Here is a 23,068-nt window from a genome sequence, read left to right on the forward strand (position 1 = left end):
AGTAACTCTATAGAAGAAATTGTTAGCATCTACATCAAAGTATTTGTGATTTTAAGACACTACATGTCCAAACAAACATTTTGGTATATTACATGACTATTTTTGTGCAAATTTTAAGATATTTATTCGTGTTTGAAAATCAACATTATTCTGCTATATAGATGACCCTTAATATACCACAGCGCCAACGTATTTTTGAGGCCGGGATCTAATAGACACTAAAATTAAATCAAAGGCCTGAAAGGCTTGTTGGTCGGATAGACTTACCGTAAATGACCACAGCTGTTAATATAACTTCATAAAACTTCCAAACAACAATCAGAATTATGTTAACAGAAATTCACAATTCAAAATTCGAAATGACAGACTTGTAAGGAATGATTGAGCAATAACTGCTCTATTTAATGAAAGCTATACAGATAATGAAGACAATAGATTCAACAACATTATTTATTGATATATTGATTAAAAGGGAGATGCATCAAAACGGATTATTATTCATTACTTACATATACTAATTATCCTTAAAAGATCAAAAATCCAATACAGCCTTGGCAATTTATATAGATGTATATAATATTCAAGCAGTTCCAAATATGCTTTGCTTCACAATTGCCTTTTTGCATTAAATTGACAATAAATAATGCAGTATTTATATCCTAGTGATTAATCTTTATAAGCACATGTCAATTTCATAAATTGTTGCTGTTATTTGAATTGGACGGCATGCTTTCCATGTGGTTCAAATGAATGTACCTAGCAAACTTCACCAAAATACATGTATATGTAGTTGTTTCATTACATTATACTCTACATATTATCCGATCAATAATACATAATTAAATAAATACAATATTAGCGATTCACCGATTTCGTAAATTGACAAATAGTTTATCAATAATTATATCTATTATTAATGTCGCTGTATGACAAGTTTCATACGTATACACTGTGCAGTTGTAGCCTTGGTTCAATTTAGTTACATCGTACACGAGTTAACGTATCTTGACACCAGTAGCAGTTAGCCCGGAATGTTATTCAGGGACAGTGTTCCAAATTGAAATTAATGTTTTTCGAGGTGATAAGGCAGGTTCCCGCACTCTAACAAACCCACACTGTTGCACTAGCTAGCCTAGTACGTACGTGTATACAATGTAATGAATCTCGCTTCAGACCCATGACATGATTAGTTGATTACTAACTCTTAATACCAATATACCATATTAAACTGAATTATCTAATTTTGACTTTACCACAGATCATTTATGACCAATATTATCAACGTCCTACCAAACGCACAAGTACAAAGAGAATAGGACAATTTGTAGCAGACGACACACACCAACCGGAAGTCATGAACGGTGTATTAATATGTTAATTTGGCTTTTTTTGCTGGTATTTATTCGCGTTTGTTTCATTGTAAGTACAACAAACAAACAATTACTAATTTACTTAAACTTTAATGATTCGTGTGACAAGCAAGTATCAAAATTTCGAATGTCATTTTTCATTGACTATTCCTTAGATCGGAAGTTTTTGACAAAGAGTAGTGACCCCTCCAACGGAAACACTGAAACCACATGACCATGTCTGCACGACAGCTATGGTCTATCCGACCAACGAGGGATCTAAAAAAAAGGTACATCATACGGGATTCGCGAAAAATCGCCCCACCAGGATGATTGACGCTGTGGTACATCATACTGTTTGGGTGTGGACACATTAAGCAGTGGGGGAGTGGACATTCAACACAGTGCAGTTTCTACCGGTAACAACGCAGTAAAGGGCTAATACAGTCTGTAAAATAACATCAAAATGTAATCTTCAGTCTATTGATAGTACAAAAGTTGTCTTCATGTTAATACCAGTAGTTCTGTCTTGTTTATCGCGCTCACCTTCTATTCAACAAAAACGAAATTATAAATATATAGCAGCGTGCACAACTGTACATGTGCTTGCATAAATAGGATATTATAAGCTACAACCTGTCATAAGTGAAAGACAATCTGGTGAAATATTATATAAAAATGAGGCAATGCTATATATATTTATGGTGAAATATTACATGAATAAGACAATGCTATATATATCTATGATTAAATATTATATAAAAATGAGGCAATGCTATATATATTTATGGTGAAATATATGAAAATGAGGTAACGCGATATATATTCGTGGTAAAATACTATATGAATAAGACAATGCTACATATATTTATGGTGAAATATATAAAAATGAGGCAAAGTTAAGTATGTATCTATGATTAAATATTATGTAAAAATGAGGCAATGCTATATATATTTATGGCGAAATATCATATAAAAATGAGGCAATGCTATATATTTATGGTGAAATATATAAAAATGAGACAATGTTATATATATAAATATACATACACAAACTATTGAATATATTGTGCTATTATATGCGACATAATGAATCCGATATAACACAGTGCGTCCACAAAATTGACTGCTCTATTTAACTAAGTATAAACAAATCACTAACACATTTAAATACTAGTTAGTATTAGTACATATTCATAAATACTACAGAAATTGTATGATATTAAGTTTTAGTTAAATTTCATTTAAATAAATCTTTTGTGATGGATTTATAATGTCAGAATGAATTATCAAATGTGAACTTAATCTAGCTATAATATGCAATTTTCCTAAACGGACTCTGCAAATACTGTATCAACATAAAGACTCTTCCGCCATCCTAATGTGATTGAGTACAAGTATTTGAAATACAATTAAAATATTCACAAAAACTACCTAGAAAATAATGTGGTTGTAAAAAAATGTCATTCTATGTTTTTCCTATATGTTTACAGTGTATGAACCTTTTGTCAAATATACGAAAGATACAAGTACATTTGTCTAGGTTTTCCCTTCATCCTGATATGTTTTTTGAAGTGATTTAGATACAAAACATACTTTACCTCCAACGTAAATTGTCCGAACCCACCCCACCCCCCTTTCATGCCATGACTACAATCTTTACATACTACTTTACGTAGATAATATGCTTTCTAAATATTTATTTCTAAAAAGAAACTACAACGACGGGGAATGTGCAGTAATTAACACGATCAAATAACATATATCACACATATACATTATACAAAACCTTTCATACTTCTTCAACAAGACGTCAAATTCACACGAGTTTCACATCGTATTAATAGAGGAATACTTTGGTCTTTCTGTGTGACGTTTCCAATACAAATCATTTTCTTTAACCTTGGATATAGGTAAGCTGACACCAGAGAAGTTGATACAGCGTCCATTGCGACCTTGATGACAATAGAAATAGCTGAGCTATCTTATAAGCATTGTCCGAAGCAAGTGTCTGAATCTGAAAATGTAATACTGAGGCCGGCAGGACATTTAGCTACAGCCGCTACGGTGGAAGCAGCGGAACACGAGACATACAGGTTCGGATCAGACGGGTGTTGCACGTTACACAATGGAGAGTTAGTACAAATATTATCTGAAATTAACAAAAGAATGTCATTAGATATTATCGAAATTAATCACGGTGTCGTCAAATCGTTGGGTAGACATATTTTGACGTTTTTCCATTCTAATTTCATATTCACATACGACTACCACTGTATGTCATATCACATATCATATATCATATCATATATCATATCACATCATATCATATCATATCATATCATATCATATATCATATCACATCATATCATATATAAAATCATATCACACATCACATATCATATCACACACCGTAATACAATACTGATACTTAGATCAGGACGCCGACAGTAAGGCATGCCTTTACTAAACAGTACCATATACTTGGTATATTTGACCAGATGACTGCCTGAGTTAATTGTTATAACTGCAACAAGCCTGTGTTATAAATAAGATAACACTTTAGTAGTTATAACTACAACAAGCCTGTGTTATAAATAAGAAAGCACTTTAATGTTATAACTACAACAAGCCTCACCTGGGAGCACAATTAGTCTCTGTCTCACATCATATTCCCTGGGTGATGTCTCTCCCAGCGGGGTAAAGGAAACGGACGCATTGATAATCCTGTTGTTCATAGAGGACTCTACAGGATTATACGACCACACGATCTTGAAAGCAAGGGCAGCCTTGATATCCTCATCCGCGGTCTACATTCCAGTAAACAACAACTATTTGTTAAATCCTATCACTGGTGCAATGTCGCTGTCATCATATCAAAATGTATCGTTAGATGCAACATCAGAAAATATCATTACAGACAGTATTATATGTCGTTATTCGTGTAGACTAAGTATATTACAGTCAACATTGTATGTCGTTATTCGTGTAGACTAATAATATTAAAGTCAACATTGTATTCGTTGTTCGTGTAGACTAAGTATATTACAGTCAACATTGTATGTCGTTATTCGTGTAGACTAATAATATTACAGTCAACATTGTATTCGTTATTCGTGTAGACTAGGTTTATTACAGTCAACATTGTATGTCGTTATTCGTGTAGACTAAGTATATTACAGTCAACATTGTATGTCGTTATTCGTGTAGACTAGGTTTATTACAGTCAACATTGTATGTCGTTATTCGTGTAGACTAGGTTTATTACAGTCAACATTGTATGTCGTTATTCGTGTAGACTAGGTTTATTACAGTCAACATTGTGTGTCGTTATTCGTGTAGACAAAGTATATTACAGTCAACATTGTATGTCGTTATTCGTGTAGACTAGGTATATTACAGTCAACATTGTATGTCGTTATTCGTGTAGACTATGTTTATTACAGTCAACATTGTATGTCGTTATTCGTGTAGACTAGGTTTATTACAGTCAACATTGTATGTCGTTATTCGTGTAGACTAGGTTTATTACAGTCAACATTGTATGTCGTTATTCGTGTAGACTAATTATTACAGTCGACATATTGTATGTCGTTATTCGTGTAGACTAAGTATATTACAGTCAACATTGTATGTCGTTATTCGTGTAGACTATGTTTATTACAGTCAACATTGTATGTCGTTATTCGTGTAGACTAGGTTTATTACAGTCAACATTGTGTGTCGTTATTCGTGTAGACTAATTATTACAGTCGACATATTGTATGTCGTTATTCGTGTAAACTAAGTATATTACAGTCAACATTGTATGTCGTTATTTGACTAAATACTTTACCTTAACGGAGTCTGCCAGAAGTGAAATACCGTTCTTCTAGGCAGTTAATGACGTAACAGCACAGCCTATGAATCCCTTGAACTCAATTTCTAAATCCTGGTTGGCAATCACAGGGGGGTTGGTAAAGGTATATGTATACAAACTTTCGGGAACTAGTGAAAACAAAGAAGGGCACGCTTTATTATCCTTAATTGTATATGTATATATACAATTGGAATAGTTACTCTGTTATATATACCTTTCAAAAAGTTTTTAATCGCTTATTTCGAAAATATATTATCAACTGATATTTATTTGATTGACATACAAAAAAAAGAGAGAAAAAATTACAGAATGAATCGAGTCCTCTATACGAAATGAGGAAACGTAAATGAAGCCATTTCAACTCCAGTCATCCTACTTTTACTATTTCATACGCAAAAAAACCTATTGATAATGGCCTGTGGGTTATGAAACATGTGAGAAACATGTTAGAAATATTGTGGTACAAATCAGAAAAAAAAAATGTGTAAAATACTAAGCTACTCAATAAAAGCAAAATCACTCGGATCTGATTTACCCAAAGATGATCAACATATCCACAAAAAGCGTTTACGATTTGTATATCAATCACACTACTTCACTAATTTAACACTTCGAATTCTATACCACTAGTTTACATTTGTATACTGATCACACTACTACACTTGTTTAACACTTGTATACCGACAACACTACCACACTTGTTTAACACTTGTATACCGACAACACTACCACACTTGTTAAATACTTGTATACCGACAACACTACCACACTTGCTTAACACTTGTATACCGACAACACTACCACACTTGTTTAACACTTGTATACCGACAACACTACCACACTTGTATACCGACAACACTACCACACTTGTATACCGACAACACTACCACACTTGTTTAACACTTGTATACCCATAACACTACCACACTTGTTTAACACTTGTATACCCATAACACTACTACACTTGTTTAACACTTGTATACCCATAACACTACCACACTTGTTTAACAATTGTATACCCATAACACTACCACACTTGTTTAACACTTGTATACCGACAACACTACCACACTTGTTTAACACTTGTATACCCATAACACTACCACACGTGTTTAACACTTGTATACCGACAACACTACCACACTTGTTTAACACTTGTATACCCATAACACTACCACACTTGTTTAATACTTGTATACCGACAACACTACCACACTTGTTTAACACTTGTATACCGACAACACTACCACACTTGTTTAACACTTGTATACCGACAACTCTACCACACTTGTATACCGACAACACTACCACACTTGTATACCGACAACACTACCACACTTGTTTAACACTTGTATACCCATAACACTACCACACTTGTTTAACACTTGTATACCCATAACACTACTACACTTGTTTAACACTTGTATACCCATAACACTACCACACTTGTTTAACAATTGTATACCGACAACACTACCACACTTGTTTAACACTTGTATACCCATAACACTACCACACTTGTTTAACACTTGTATACCGACAATACTACCACACTTGTTTAACACTTGTATACCGACAACACTACCACACTTGTTTAACACTTGTATACCGACAACACTACAAACACTTGTTTAACACTTGTATACCTACAACACTACCACACTTGTTTAACACTTGTATACCGACAACACTACCACACTTGTTTAACACTTGTATACCGACAACACTACAAACACTTGTTTAACACTTGTATACCTACAACACTACCACACTTGTTTAACACTTGTATAACGACAACACGACCACACTTGTTTAACACTTGTATACCGACAACACTACCACACTTGTTTAACACTTGTATACCGACAACACTACCACACTTGTTTAACACTTGTATACCGACAACACTACCACACTTGTTTAACACTTGTATACCGACAACACTACAAACACTTGTTTAACACTTGTATACCGACAACACTACCACACTTGTATACCGACAACACTACCACACTTGTTTAACACTTGTATACCGACAACACTACCACACTTGTTTAACACTTGTATACCCATAACACTACCACACTTGTTTAACACTTGTATACCGACAACACTACCACACTTGTTTAACACTTGTATACCGACAACACTACCGCACTTGTTTAACACTTGTATACCGACAACACTACCACACTTGTTTAACACTTGTATACCCATAACACTACCACACTTGTTTAACACTTGTATACCGACAACACTACCACACTTGTTTAACACTTGTATACCGACCACACTTGTTTAACACTTGTATACCGACCACACTACCACACTTGTATACCGACAACACTACTACACTTGTTTAACACTTGTATACCGACAACACTACCACACTTGTATACCGACAACACTACTACACTTGTTTAACACTTGTATACCGACACCACCACCACACTTGTTTAACACTTGTATACCTACAACACTCACTTGTATACCGACAACACTACCACACTTGTTTAACACTTGTATACCGACAACACTACCACACTTGTATACCGACAACACTACCACACTTGTTTAACACTTGTATACCTACAACACTACCACACTTGTATACCCATAACACTACTACACTTGTTTAACACTTGTATACCGACAACACTACCACACTTGTTTAACACTTGTATACCGACAACACTACCACACTTGTTTAACACTTGTATACCGACAACACTACCACACTTGTTTAACACTTGTATACCGACAACACTACCACACTTGTTTAACACTTGTATACCGACAACACTACCACACTTGTTTAACACTTGTATACCGACACCACTACCACACTTGTTTAACACTTGTATACCTACAACACTACCACACTTGTATACCGACAACACTACCACACTTGTTTAACACTTGTATACCGACAACACTACCACACTTGTATACCGACAACACTACCACACTTGTTTAACACTTGTATACCGACAACACTACCACACTTGTATACCGACAACACTACTACACTTGTTTAACACTTGTATACCGACACCACTACCACACTTGTTTAACACTTGTATACCGACAACACTACCACACTTGTTTAACACTTGTATACCGACAACACTACCACACTTGTTTAACACTTGTATACCGACACCACTACCACACTTGTTTAACACTTGTATACCGACAACACTACTACACTTTTTTAACACTTGTATACCGACAACACTACCACACTTGTTTAACACTTGAATACCGACAACACTACCACACTGTTTTAACACTTGTATACCCATAACACTACCACACTTGTTTAACACTTGTATACCGACAACACTACCACACTTGTTTAACACTTGTATACCGACACCACTACCACACTTGTTTAACATGTGTATACCTACAACACTACCACACTTGTTTAACACTTGTATACCGACACCACTACCACACTTGTTTAACACTTGTATACCGACAACACTACTACACTTGTTTAACACTTGTATACCGACAACACTACCACACTTGTTTGACACTTGTATACCCATAACACTACCACACTTGTTTAACATTTATATACCGACACCACTACCACACTTGTTTAACACTTGTATACCGACAACACTACCACACTTGTTTAACACTTGTATACCGACAACACTACTACACTTGTTAAACACTTGTATACCGACAATACTACCACACTTGTTTAACACTTGTATACCGACAACACTACCACACTTGTTTAACACTTGTATACCGACAACACTACTACACTTGTTAAACACTTGTATACCGACACCACTACCACACTTGTTTAACACTTGTATACCGACACCACTACCACACTTGTTTAACACTTATATACCGACAACACTACTACACTTGTTTAACACTTGTATACCGACAACACTATTACACTTGTTTAACACTTGTATACCGACAACACTACCACACTTGTTTAACACTTGTATACCGACAACACTACCACACTTGTTTAACACTTGTATACCTACAACACTACCACACTTGTTTGACACTTGTATACCCATAACACTACCACACTTGTGTAACACTTGTATACCGACAACACTACCACACTTGTTAAACACTTGTATACCGACAACACTACCACACTTGTTAAACACTTGTATACCGACAACACTACCACACTTGTGTAACACTTGTATACCGACAACACTACTACTCTAGTTTAACACTAGTTTAACACTTGTATACCACAATATCTATATTTGTGGATAACATCCTCTGTGTCCCCCTATGCGCGATCTTACATCCTTGATGCTAAATGAACACCTATAATATATAATATTTACCTGTGATGTTAACACGTATATTCCTGGTAGATGATCCTTCAGGTGAGCGGAGGGTGACGGTGTAGTCGTCTCCATATTTACATCCAACTCCTTTAAGTCGGTTTATAACCACTCTCATTACACCATACTCCTGAGTAAATTGTATTGTCAGGTTCTGTGTTTTGTATACTTGTAGTTGATCCAAATAGAAGGAGATTGGGAATGGCTGTAATTCTGATGTAACGCCCTCGGTCGTCTTCGTGTGATTCACAATAACCTCATCGACCTTATGACCGGGACACCAGGAGCAGACTAGTTGGAGGTTGTTGGCGGCATGGAGTTGGGCAGTCACTGATGCTGGACAATTTTGTGAAATAACACCTGGTATAGACGTAATAACATTATATGTACATACTGTAATACTGACATAACAACGAAACCCTTATTCTATCTCAAAAGCTGTAAAACGAAGGTAAAAATACCGACAAGATGACGAAACCCTTATTCTATCTCAAAAGCTGTAAAACAAAGGTAAAAATACCGACATAACAACGAAACCCTTATTCTATCTCAAAAGCTGTAAAACGAAGGTAAAAATACCGGTAAGATGACGAAACCCTTATTCTATCTCAAAAGCTGTAAAACGAAGGTAAAAATACCAACAAGATGACGAAACCCTTATTCTATCTCAAAAGCGATAAAACGAAGATAAAAACAACTGAGAGTACCGACAAGATGACGAAACCCTTATTCTAACCCGATATAGAAAAAAACGAGGTCAAAATGTGAAAAAGTGGTTTACATGGAAACCTTGAAAAAGTACAACGAGAATACGACCAGGTGCTCCTAAAGAGTAAGCGAGTCATGCTTCATTGACGACACCCGTGATGTTAATTAAGGCCGAATCCGGGTTTCTAACTATTTCGATTAAACACCGTGTAAAAAATGACAAAGAAGAGAAATCCAAATGTCAACATAACATGATGGTTGCATACTTTCTTGCGGTTACAATATTAACAGTGTACCAGCGATGACATGTCCTACATGGATATCTTTTTTAACGATGCTCGTTAAACACGTGCCTCGTTATTTATAGAACCGTCTAAGTACGAGTTTTTACTCGCACGAAGCAGTAAAATCTATAATACGGCCTCTTACTTTCTGAACACCCAACCTATTTTGATGACCATGTACCAGTACACAGTAGTGTTTTGTGTTCCCCTGTTTCATTCTCAGACAAAAAAGTGTTTTGTACATGATTTTTTTTCTGTATATAATCAAAATGTGTTTAAAAGCCAAAAAAACCCGTACGTACGTACATGTACTCATTTAAACTAAAATATGGTCAATTTCGGTAAGCTATCGCTTGGCTATCAATTCATCTTTGTTCATGTAGATTTTTGTACGCAATGATACTCATAGATGCTATAGGTCAGGAAAAACTATTGATCTGTTGAATATTATTTAGAAAGGAATAAAGTTTATGAAGCCATTTAAAATATATATACACATGTATTTCGTTTGTTCAATTTGCATTTTTTCTTACCTGACTTGGGACTAACATCAATATCTATATTAGTACTCGAGCCGTCGGAGTAGTTCAGGGCTAGCTGTCCTTTATCACCGCAGTGAACCTCTGATATCGTGATATTGATATCAATAATGTCCGCAGATTTAACTGCACTGAATGTCAGGCGGTCATCGAGAGCTTTGCCGCTTCCCTCTCCAGAAATAGTAACCAGTTTTGTCCAGTCACCAAAATAGTGTCCTTTCCTCGACAGCACGATGTCAATATTTCCGTCTGTTATCTTCCGACAGTTGATATGCCCAGACTCGCCGATCGTGAATGAAACCGCACTGCAATAATCTGACATAGAAAACAAAGGACGGATTAAAACCAAATAAAAGTGGAAATACTTAAATCATTATCAAGTTAGATAAAATACGTAACTAGGCACATTATATAGTAAAAATGTACATTACAACTGTTGAATAACAGACGTCTTGTACTCCACGTGGTAAACTCTAAACTTGTTTTCATTGGCTGACACGATGGTTGAGTGCGCTAAAGCTCTTATTTTGTAACTTATGAAAAATATCTAACTTGAGTGACAGAAATACTATTTACACTGTACATCGTCCACTCGTTGTGTAACCACTTTCTATGTAGCGTACTGAATATTGCAGTGATTTAATCAATTTGATCTATTGTTTCCTCCACATAAGGCATGGATCTTAATCTGGCTGTAAATATTGTGAGAAGATTCATTGACTCGATATTTAAACAAAATGAGTTATATATTTTTAGGCATAGCCGTATAATATTCTTTTTGCCCCGGATATGACGCGACAGGTGGCATTACAGGTCAATATGAAGTATGTGATTGGTCAATATAGCGGTAAATGCAAAATGCAGATATGCAGTTAAAAACGAAACAAAGTTAAGATCGAATGCAAGCTGAATAAGTGGATGTATCTTTTCAAATGACACATTGATAACATTATATTCCTGATTCAAATGCAGTCTTATTATCACCAAAAATGATTCAAACTGATATAATTTTATTATCCGTGCTTAAACGCATTAGTTCGTTGATTTATTTCAACAGTAGATTTACATTATAACCGCCATTAAAACTATGCCGTTTATCTTTTTTAAAGATATTTCTTGTTAATTTTATTACAGTTTTCCAACTTACTTGTGAGGTCTACATCACTAGTTATAATTCTCCCTGCTTGGACTTGTTTGTGCACTCCGTCTTCTGGCTTCAAGGCACATACAACTTCATCTTTGGAGACCCACACGTCTTCGTCAATAATCGTCGTACAAGTGACCTCACCTCCAATGGAGTTATTGAACTTATAGCTGCACGACGCGTCCTCAATAAACAACGTATCGGTTCCTTTATTAAGTTCCGGGACAATAACTCCGTGATGACATCCGGTTCTCATTGAACAACGGAGATATATGGATTTGCTGGCACCATTTCCTTCCAAATATGGTTGTGCGGTTATCTGTACATCCGCTAGATTACCTACAAATTATACGTCAAAGGTATCGTTATAAAGTAAACAGATGCAGAAATACAGTAATTTTATAGCATATATATAGAAATCAATGTAATGTGTGTCCACAGAAAATTGAACCAAATTAAGTTTTTGAAGCAATCCAACGTTAAAAACATTCCATGGAATTTCACGAATTCCAACAATGAAACTGTTGAGTTAATCACCCAAATAAGTAAGAGATAACTACTGGTAGTATTTGGGTCGTCTGAACTGACTCACCCAATTAAGTAAGAGATAACTGCTGGTAGTATTTAGGTCGTCTGAACTGACTCACCCAATTAAGTAAGAGATAAATGCTGGTAATATTTTAGATCGTCTGAACTGACTCACCCAAATAAGTAAGAGATAACTGCTGGTAATATTTTAGGTCGTCTGAACTGACTCACCCAAATAAGTAAGAGATAACTGCTGGTAGTATTTTAGGTCGTCTGAACTTACTTACCCAAATAAGTAAGAGATAACTGCTGGTAGTATTTTAGGTCGTCCGAACTAACTCACCAAAATAAGTAAGAGATAACTGCTGGTAGTATTTTAGGTCGTCTGAACTGACTCACCCAAATAAGTAAGAGATAACTGCTGGTAGTATTTAGGTCGTCTGAAAGGACTCACCCAAATAAGTAAGAGATAACTACTGGTAGTATTTTAGGTCGTCTGAACTTACTTACCCAAATAAGTAAGAGATAACTGCTGGTAGTATTTTAGGTCGTCTGAACTTACTTACCCAAATAAGTAAGAGATAACTACTGGTAGTATTTTAGGTCGTCTGAACTTACTTACCCAAATAAGTAAGAGATAACTGCTGGTAGTATTTTAGGTCGTCTGAACTTACTTACCCAAATAAGTAAGAGATAACTACTGGTAGTATTTAGGTCGTCTGAACTGACTTACCCAAATAAGTAAGAGATAACTGCTGGTAGTATTTTAGGTCGTCCGAACGGCTAAGGTACTGAAATAAATATGTTCCTTCCATGTTACAAGTCAAAGCCGTTTGAATTGGTGAAACGATCAGTTTCCCTGTAGTATCCGACCAGTTGATAGTCCACAGCCCGGCCACAGTGGTGTTGGTGATTCCGGACAGAGAGAGGGACGAATTGACCACTGTCAGATTTCCGGGAGAGTATATCATTACTTTAGACACGTCAAGGGCGACACTCGCTGCTAGACGTGGGCAGTCGGACTGTGCGGAAGAGGTAGAATTCGGGGAGATGGATCCAAGACAAAATGGCATAGTTTCTGGAACTAAATATTTCCCGGAAGCATTAAATATCTAAAATGAATGGATTTATACATACATATACATAAACATGTGCAACCTAACATTTGACGTGATAATCGAGTGATTTATAGCTTATTTAGCTTTCAATCCACATGGTGATAAAAACGTGTAGTGCTATAATGCCACAATGATACTGTAAGGGTTTCCGTTTTTTTTTTATTTGTGAGTATAGAAAAATCTTTGAAAATGCATTTAATAGAGAAATTGTTAATGGGTATCCGTTTCATAATTTCCAGGAAAAACACCAATGAGAACTCTTTCTACTTTCTAATTAGGTTCAAACTCACATTTAATGTCAGCTTGACGATCGCATACCAAATAAGGAAAGGGAAAACGGTATTACGACAAGGGGAGTTATAGGTGACATTAAAGATAACGTAAACGTTTCATACTTTGTGTGGGTGGCGGGTTGGTCGGCTCAGGTAAATATATAATCCCAATGACGACAAGGGCGATAACTCCAAAAATCATTGGTATGATAACTACAAATGAACACACTCTCCGACAGGACATTCCCTGTAAAAAGAAAGAACAAATATTGTTACGAATAAACCGCTTTAGATACACTGCGTTTTAAAATACACCATAATGTCATTCCTATAGCCTTGAGTATTATCTGTATCTTCTATTTGTTACCCTAGACATCTGTTTACATGTAAACCGTGTTATAACGGACCACGAAAAATACATAACAGGGATGGTACTTGATGATTAACTCAGAAAATTAAAGAAAACAAAAAAAGATGTTTGATTCTAATCTGGATTTATAATTTCCAGAACTTTATATATAATTAGCCATAGCGTTTACGACCGACCTCTTCTTCCTTTGGAGGTGGGGTATCGTCTGACAATATCGGTCCCCTGTCTCTCTCGTTCATCTCGATTGGTGAACCACCTGTTGCTGCCCCGCTAAATTGCTAATATAACAAAATATAATAATTATGAATTAGCATAAATAAAATATAAAACTACCTTCTCATATTCGGTTTTCCACCATACTTTCTACTAAGATATTCTTAAAGATTATATATTTAACACGCAGGTCATACTAAACTAAGTATATGAACACATTTTATTTCCATGTCACTAAATATGAAGAACAACGAGGATTAAACAAACGGAAATACAGCTTGATACCAATATCGATCATATTAATCGCATGGGGTAATAACGGGAGGCGGCTAACCTAGGGTCCCCGTATAGCATCGGTGTTCCTTCTACGTCTTAAGTTCGGGTTATAATAAAATACAACCTGAATCTAATACCCGAGAATCCTTATACGATTTACATATTCTGTTATCCTACACCAGCTGATCTGGTTAACGATTACATTGTTTTTGTTCCTACACCAGCTGGTTAGGTTAGCGATGACATATTGTGTTGTTCCTACACCAGCTGATGAGGTTAACGATGACATATTGTGTTGTTCCTACACCAGCTGATGAGGTTAACGATGACATACTGTTGTCCCTACACCAGCTGATTAGGTTAGCGATGACATATTATGTTGTCCCTACACCAGCTGATTAGGTTAGCGATGACATATTGTGTTGTTCCTACACCAACTGATTAAGTTAACGATTTACATATTATGTTGTTTCTACACCAGCTGATCAGGTTAACGATTTATATATTCTGCTGTTTCTACACCAGCTGATCAGGTTAACGATTTACATTTTATGTTGTTCCTACACCAGCTGATCAGGTTAACGATTTACATATTATATTGTTCCTACACCAGCTGATTAGGTTAACGATTTACATATTATGTTGTTCCTACACCAGCTGATTAGGTTCTCGATTACATATTATATTGTTCCTACGCCAGCTGATTAGGTTCTCGATTACATATTATATTGTTCCTACACCAGCTGATCAGGTTAACGATTACATATCGACGTATCCACTGAATATGTGGTTAAATATATCTATATTTCAATAACTACGTCTGTAATATATATATATTAACTAAACTAACACGCGTGTGTGTGCGTATGTAGAATATATACGGGTGTATTAATGTGTAAAATATATCCACAGGTGTGCAAGTATATATGTGAGCGAATGTGAAATAAAATATGCACAATCATATGACGATCAACAAACACGGTGCGTGTTGCCGTATTTTAATAACTACATGCATGGTTATGAGCATATTAGCTAGATATATTTCAGCTTATATAGAATAACAATTGTATTCATATAAAAGTAACCAAACTGCAAGCAAACTAAAAATACTAGAAGCTTGGTGATACATACCACAATGAGCAAACTACGTGCTAGGGAAATTGATGATATAATCATAATGTTAAATTGAAACTGTTTTCCTGTGTGGTACATCAAATGTTATCATACCTGTCAACCTTTAATGTGATTTAAAATCTTATTTACATTGTAATTGTTGTTTTCTACCTCCAATTTTAAGTGATCTCACAAAGTTTACAAATGTCAAGTCGTCATCCAATACAAAACTGTCCTACATCTGTCCTGCAGGTAGGGTGTAAAATGGTAGCCCTACCTGCTGCCCCCATTGCATGATATCGTAAAAGGCGACTACATTTGAAATCTTATCTTTTCTCTTCTGTCTAGTAACATTATTCTCCTAATGTCTCCCTTGACACTGCCTCACTTTTGGCCTTTAGTTGAGCGTTCGCCCCTGTGAGGAAGGCTTTGGGTTCTGTCCCCATGCGGGACATACCGGAGACTATAAAGATGGTAGTTGCTGCTCCTTCTTAGCGCTCAACAGTTTTAGGAGTTGGACGACTGGTCCACCTGTTGTCAGTATAATGTGACTGGGTGGGGTTCCTGCTGGATGTCTTCGGCAGGATACTTCATTGAGATGGCATTTTAAAGTCGACATCAGTTCCGCGCTGACACAACCAAAGCACAAACATACCACAGCCTCCCAAAACAATACTAAACTAAACCAATACGAACCTCATACGTAAGACCTGCTTATTGATCAAACTGAGGAAGACAGGCATGTATTTAGTGTTATGTGGTTCTACTTGTTTACAAATTATACATTGCTTTTTTAGTTGTGTTTATGTTTATATAATCTAAATTAAGTACAAATATAATTGTGTTATTGTGTAATAGTGATACTTAAGTTGTATTGATCTGAATTGTATCAGAAACAATCCTCTCAATCTTGAAAATTATACCAGAAAGCTTGTGGACATTTCATTTTTTTACATTTTCACTTTCTACATCTTATCTCATAAAGAAAATGTTCAATTAATAATTCATTTAATAATGTAATTATTTATCTATTACGTCAGAGAGTCTGGTAGATAGGAGATTTCATCACCTGCTTTTTGAGCTACTAATTATTCTATCTAAACTTGTAATTAGTAAATAAATTAATTTAGATGAAAACTTTTTTTATATTGAATTTATTACTTTATTTTAATTTTAGTGTGCATAGGCCAGTTTAGTTTAAACATTTATTGACATACAAAAATGACAAAGGGATTAGTCAGCAAGTTCTACCAAGAGATAATTAGTCGAATCTTCCCGACCTTCTCGAGAAGTTTTGCACAACTTTGACGATTTTTGGCGCTGAGGAAATATTCGTGTCACCATTGCAAAGTACATCTACATTAACAGGACCGTACCAGGTTAAATCAGCAATAAGAGTTCCTCTTAAGTTGTTGTACAGGGGACAGTTAAGGAAAAAATTATGGGAATCTTCACAGGGATTTCCACATTGACAAGCAGGTGAATCAACGAGATTGGCTCTAAAAAGATCATAGCTTAGTGCACTTGCTCGATTTCCTATTCTGTTGTGTAGAATATTTAGTTTTCGAGGACCATAGCTGATAAAATGCTTGTCATATATACTGTTTACTGTCATAGATTTTTTTAGATTAGATTTAAAGGAACTTAAAGTAGGCGAGTTTCTTATAGTGTTATTTAAGTCATTCCACAGTTTTGAAGTAGAAGGAAAGAAAGAGTTTTTTGATAGTTGTAGACGAAAGTGTTGTTCCCTAAATAAATCTGCATTTCGTAAATTATAAGGAGCTATGTTGCCAATATACATTGGTACATGTAGTAGGTCGATAAGAGAAGTAGGTGCCAGATTATTGACTATAGAATAGAATAAGGAAAGTGAGTTTAATAGAAAGGGTATTACCAATCACCTGCTCCCTGTGCTATTAATTTTACAATCTTAATTTATAATTAGAAATTAACTGTTTTAAAGCATTCAAGATAACATTTGATTCCTTTTATCTAGTGAAATGATTTTCCATTTCAAGGGTAATGCTCTTACTTATATTGTATAAACTCTAGTCTGAAATGATACTTGTGATATATTTAAGTGTTTATTTCAAATGATTTAATGTATGGGGAACTTTAATATTCTTTTATTTATCAGTGACATCTCTTAAAATAGTGTTTGTTGTATATGTACGTTGTCTGAATTTGTTAACATACTTATGTTTGTCGCAATAATAGCTCGCACAAGCTAATGTTCTTTGTTTATATGTACATTATTTTGTATGAGACGTTATATGAAGTTTCTTGTATCATGTACATTCGAAATATTGTGACGCATGACCAATGTAGTATACGTCGCGAGACATCTTATGCAATTATGACAGGCAATATACATGCAGTTGTTATAGCTTTGTATATTGTGTTATTAGATAATATATATAGACACAACAATATTATTTTAAAAAGTTTTTAACAAGTTAAAAGTAAACAACCAAAAGAATACGAGGTAACAGAAGTGATAAAACAGGCAAAAAGAATAAAATCCTATGAAATGCAAAATTGAAGCTTAAGAATGTCTTACCTGGAGACGTTGGTCAGCCAATCTGGCTTCTAAGGTTGGTATCTTAATGAACGTACGTATGCTTAGTATACATTTCACAGATGTTAGTTCAAATAAATTTTGTCTTGGTTATCATGAAAACATATTACCTAAATTATAGAATCGACATCGACTACATTATTTGTTACCTAAAACAGACTTTGTACCTTTTTGTAGTTGAGTCACTGCATACAAACGCTGACATATTTACAACACACACGTTCATGTAAAGTCTATACAACATGATATGTTTGGTTTGCAAGAATGATAAAAGATTTTATTTACGATATCAATTGAAGGCCCCTCTACAGTCGATCGAGGCTTGGTGAAGTACACGAACTTATTCGAGTTACTCTATTCTCCTATTTTATTAATCTACTCGACCAATCTGATTAAGATACATACCTTCACTACGTTTACGCTATATCGTAAGCGTATCGAAGATATGTATTTTAATCAGATACGCGGCTGTTTTGTTTTAGGTGATAACAATTCATTATTCGATATTTCAGTGTAACGTTATTCCCAAATGAAATGCTACTTGCGTTTGTATTATTCTAATATATATACATTGTATATTATATATATTATTTATACCGTCGTTATTACTTACTAGACCCTATACATATATATATATATATATATATAGGGTCTAGTAAGTAATAACGACGGTATAAACCAATATAGGTACTGGATCCTAACAAACAAATGTTGGATGCGTATTACTAGAAATAGATATATGTCAAGTAGTAATAACGACAGTACAGACAAGTAAATTGTCAAATTTTCGAGGCAATCTGCCCCTTTATCAAGACACAGGTAAATTACATACGATCACATATAGACATAATACATGGAACAGTTACACAAATATAGTAGGTATAAACAACACAAAGTATCATAATGTTGTAAAAATGACCCCCCTCGGTCGATACTAAATTCGCCGAGGGCCTATCATGATTAATAAGGAAACATCTTTGGTGGTGTACAGATGCTAAAAGTAAATGAATGAATGAATGAATGAACACATAAATAAATAAATAAATAAATAATATAACTTAAAGGTTTAACAGAAAACCGAAATGTACATATCGAGGGAAAAAAACAATAACAAAAACACTCATGACATAACACGCGCTGCCATCACATCGAATCGACCCGCGATGCTTTTCTGTTAAACCTTTAAGTTATATTATTTATTTATCTATTTATTTATTTGTTCATTCATTCATTCATTCATTCATTCATTCATTCATTTACTTTTAGCATCTGTACACCAACAAAGATGTTTCCTTATTAATCATGATAGGCCATCGGCGAATTTAGTATCGACCGAGGGGGGTCATTTTTACAACATTATGATACTTTTTGTTGTTTATACCTACTATATTTGTGTAACTGTTCCATGTATTATGTCTATATGTGATCGTATGTAATTTACCTGTGTCTTGATAAAGGGGCAGATTGCCTCGAAAATTTGACAATTTACTTGTCTGTACTGTCGTTATTACTACTTGACACACACACATATATATATATATATATATTTATCACATAGTAACATAAATGACGAAGAAAGACAATTTTATGACTCGTGCCCAAACCGGGCTTTGAATTTACGATCTACGACATCCAATTGCCAAGCCGGAAAGCATGTACTCACAGCTTATACCACTGCGCCACATCCAAGTTCATCAAAAGAATGTTTCAATGGCGCAGTGATGGTCGGCCTGATACCGGCATGATCTTAGAGACAAATCGTATAATAGATTATATGAATATCTGGATCGCAATGTACATACATGTATATTACAGTTATTTCGAAATAAATAATGTTTATACTGACTTCGTAAGTATCCCATATTATAATTTAACTTGTTGACACCATTCACATATTTCAGCTTACTTGTTCATTCCGACAGTCCGATGCCTGTTTAGCAAAATTCATCTGAGAAAGATTTATACGGATACAGACTGTGACCGAATTGTATACAGATATACTGGTTGTGGCTGACGTTAATACGAATATACTGGTTGTGACTGACATTATACGAATATACTGGTTGTGACTGACATTTATACAGATATACTGGCTGTGACTGACATTTATACAGATATACTGGCTGTGACTGACATTTATACAGATATACTGGCTGTGACTGACATTTATACAGATATACTGGCTGTGACTGACAATTTACGGATATACTTGCTGTGACTGACATTTATACAGATATACTGTCTGTGACTGACATTTATACGGATATACTGGCTGTGACTGACATTTATACGGATATACTGGCTGTGACTGACATTTATACAGATATACTGGCTGTGACTGACATTTATACAGATATACTGGCTGTGACTGACATTGTACGGATATACTGGCTGTGACTGACATTGTACTGATATACTGGTTGTGACTGACATTTATACAGATATACTGGCTGTGACTGACATTTATACGGATATACTGGTTGTGACTGACATTTATACGGATATACTGGCTGTGACGAACATTTATACGGATATACTGACCGAAACTGACATTTATACTGATATATGTGTTGTGACTGACATTTATACAGATATACTGACCGAGACTGACATTTATACAGATATACTGACCGAGAGTGACATTTCTAAAGATATACTGGTTGTGACTGACATTTATACGCATATACGTGTTGTGACTGACATTTATACAGATATACGTGTTGTGACTGACATTTATACAGATATACTGACCAAGACTGACATTTATACAGATATACTGACCGAGAGTGACATTTCTAAAGATATACTGGTTGTGACTGACATTTATACGCATATACGTGTTGTGACTGACATTTATACAGACATACTGGCTGTGACTGACATTTATACAGATATACTGGTTGTGACTGACATTGATACAGATATACGTACCGAGACTGACATTTATACAGATATACTGGCTGTGACTGACATTTATACGGATATACTGGCTGTGATTGACATTTATACGGATATACTGGCTGTGACTGACATTGTACGGATATACCGGCTGTGACTGACATTGTACGGATATACTGGCTGTGACTGACATTTATACAGATATACTGGCTGAGACTGACATTATACTGATATACTGGCTGTGACTAACATTTATACGGACATACTGGCTGTGACTGACATTTATACAGATATACTGGTTGTGACTGACATTTATACAGATATACTGGTTGTGACTGACATTTATACAGATATACTGGCTGTGACTGACATTATACTGATATACTGGCTGTGACTAACATTTATACGGATATACGTGTTGTGACTGACATTTATACAGATATACTGTCTGTGACTGACATTATACTGATATACTGGCTGTGACTAACATTTATACGGATATACGTGTTGTGACTGACATTTATACGGATATACTGGCTGTGACTGACATTATACGGATATACTGGCTGTGACTGACATTGTACGGACATACTGGCTGTGACTGACATTTATACAGATATACTGGCTGTGACTGACATTTATACAGATATACTGTCTGTGACTGACATTTATACAGATATACTGGCTGTGACTGACATTTATACTGATATACTGGCTGTGACTGACATTTATACGGATATACTGGCTGTGACTGACATTGTACGAATATACTGGCTGTGACTGACATTTATACAGATATACTGGCTGTGACTAACATTTATACAGATATATTGGCTGTGACTAACATTTATACGGATATACTGGCTGTGACTAACATTTATACGGATATACTGGCTGTGACTGACATTGTACGAATATACTGGCTGTGACTGACATTTATACGGATATACTGGCTGTGACTAACATTTATACGGATATACTGGTTGTGACTGACATTTATACGGATATACTGGTTGTGACTGGCATTTATACAAATATACTGGCTGTGACTGACATTTATACGGATATACTGGTTGTGACTGACATTGTACGGATATACTGGCTGTGACTGACATTTATACAGATAAACTGGCTGTGACTGACATTTATACAGATATACTGACTCTGACTGGCATTTATACGGATATACTGGCTGTGACTGACATTTATACAGATATACTGGCTGTGGCTGACGTTAATACGAATATACTGGCTGTTACTGACATTTATACAGATATACTGGCTGTGACTGACATTAATACGAATATACTGGCTGTGACTGACATTTATACAGATATACTGGCTGTGACTGACATTTATACGGATATACTGGCTGTGACTGACATTTATACGAATATACTGGCTGTGACTGACATTGTACGGATATACTGGCTGTGACTGACATTTATACAGATATACTGGCTGTGACTGACA

The 23,068-nt window shown here is 35.2% G+C and overlaps 1 protein-coding gene across 4 annotated transcripts in view; it reads right to left on the minus strand.

The window, feature by feature from the left end:
- Nucleotides 1–436: 436 nt before the first annotated feature.
- LOC117342018 overlaps nucleotides 437–23,068 on the minus strand; it is a 40,016-nt gene continuing 17,384 nt past the window's right edge. For 2 of the 4 annotated variants that reach the window (XM_033903962.1, XM_033903961.1), the window contains exons 3-12: nucleotides 18,680–18,721; nucleotides 14,694–14,795; nucleotides 14,271–14,394; nucleotides 13,491–13,841; nucleotides 12,233–12,568; nucleotides 11,080–11,400; nucleotides 9,555–9,914; nucleotides 5,185–5,336; nucleotides 3,988–4,159; nucleotides 437–3,501 (exon numbers count right to left, since the gene is read on the minus strand). In XM_033903962.1, the coding sequence (XP_033759853.1) occupies nucleotides 5,221–5,336; nucleotides 9,555–9,914; nucleotides 11,080–11,400; nucleotides 12,233–12,568; nucleotides 13,491–13,841; nucleotides 14,271–14,394; nucleotides 14,694–14,795; nucleotides 18,680–18,721 (1,752 nt within the window). In that variant the 3' untranslated portion in view covers nucleotides 437–3,501; nucleotides 3,988–4,159; nucleotides 5,185–5,220. The remainder of the gene's footprint in view (nucleotides 3,502–3,987; nucleotides 4,160–5,184; nucleotides 5,337–9,554; nucleotides 9,915–11,079; nucleotides 11,401–12,232; nucleotides 12,569–13,490; nucleotides 13,842–14,270; nucleotides 14,395–14,693; nucleotides 14,796–18,679; nucleotides 18,722–23,068) is intronic. The other 2 variants (XM_033903964.1, XM_033903963.1) reach the window with 1 other exon arrangement.

The sequence above is a fragment of the Pecten maximus genome, chromosome 14 (assembly GCF_902652985.1).
Source record: "Pecten maximus chromosome 14, xPecMax1.1, whole genome shotgun sequence".
Lineage (NCBI taxonomy): Eukaryota > Metazoa > Mollusca > Bivalvia > Pectinida > Pectinidae > Pecten > Pecten maximus.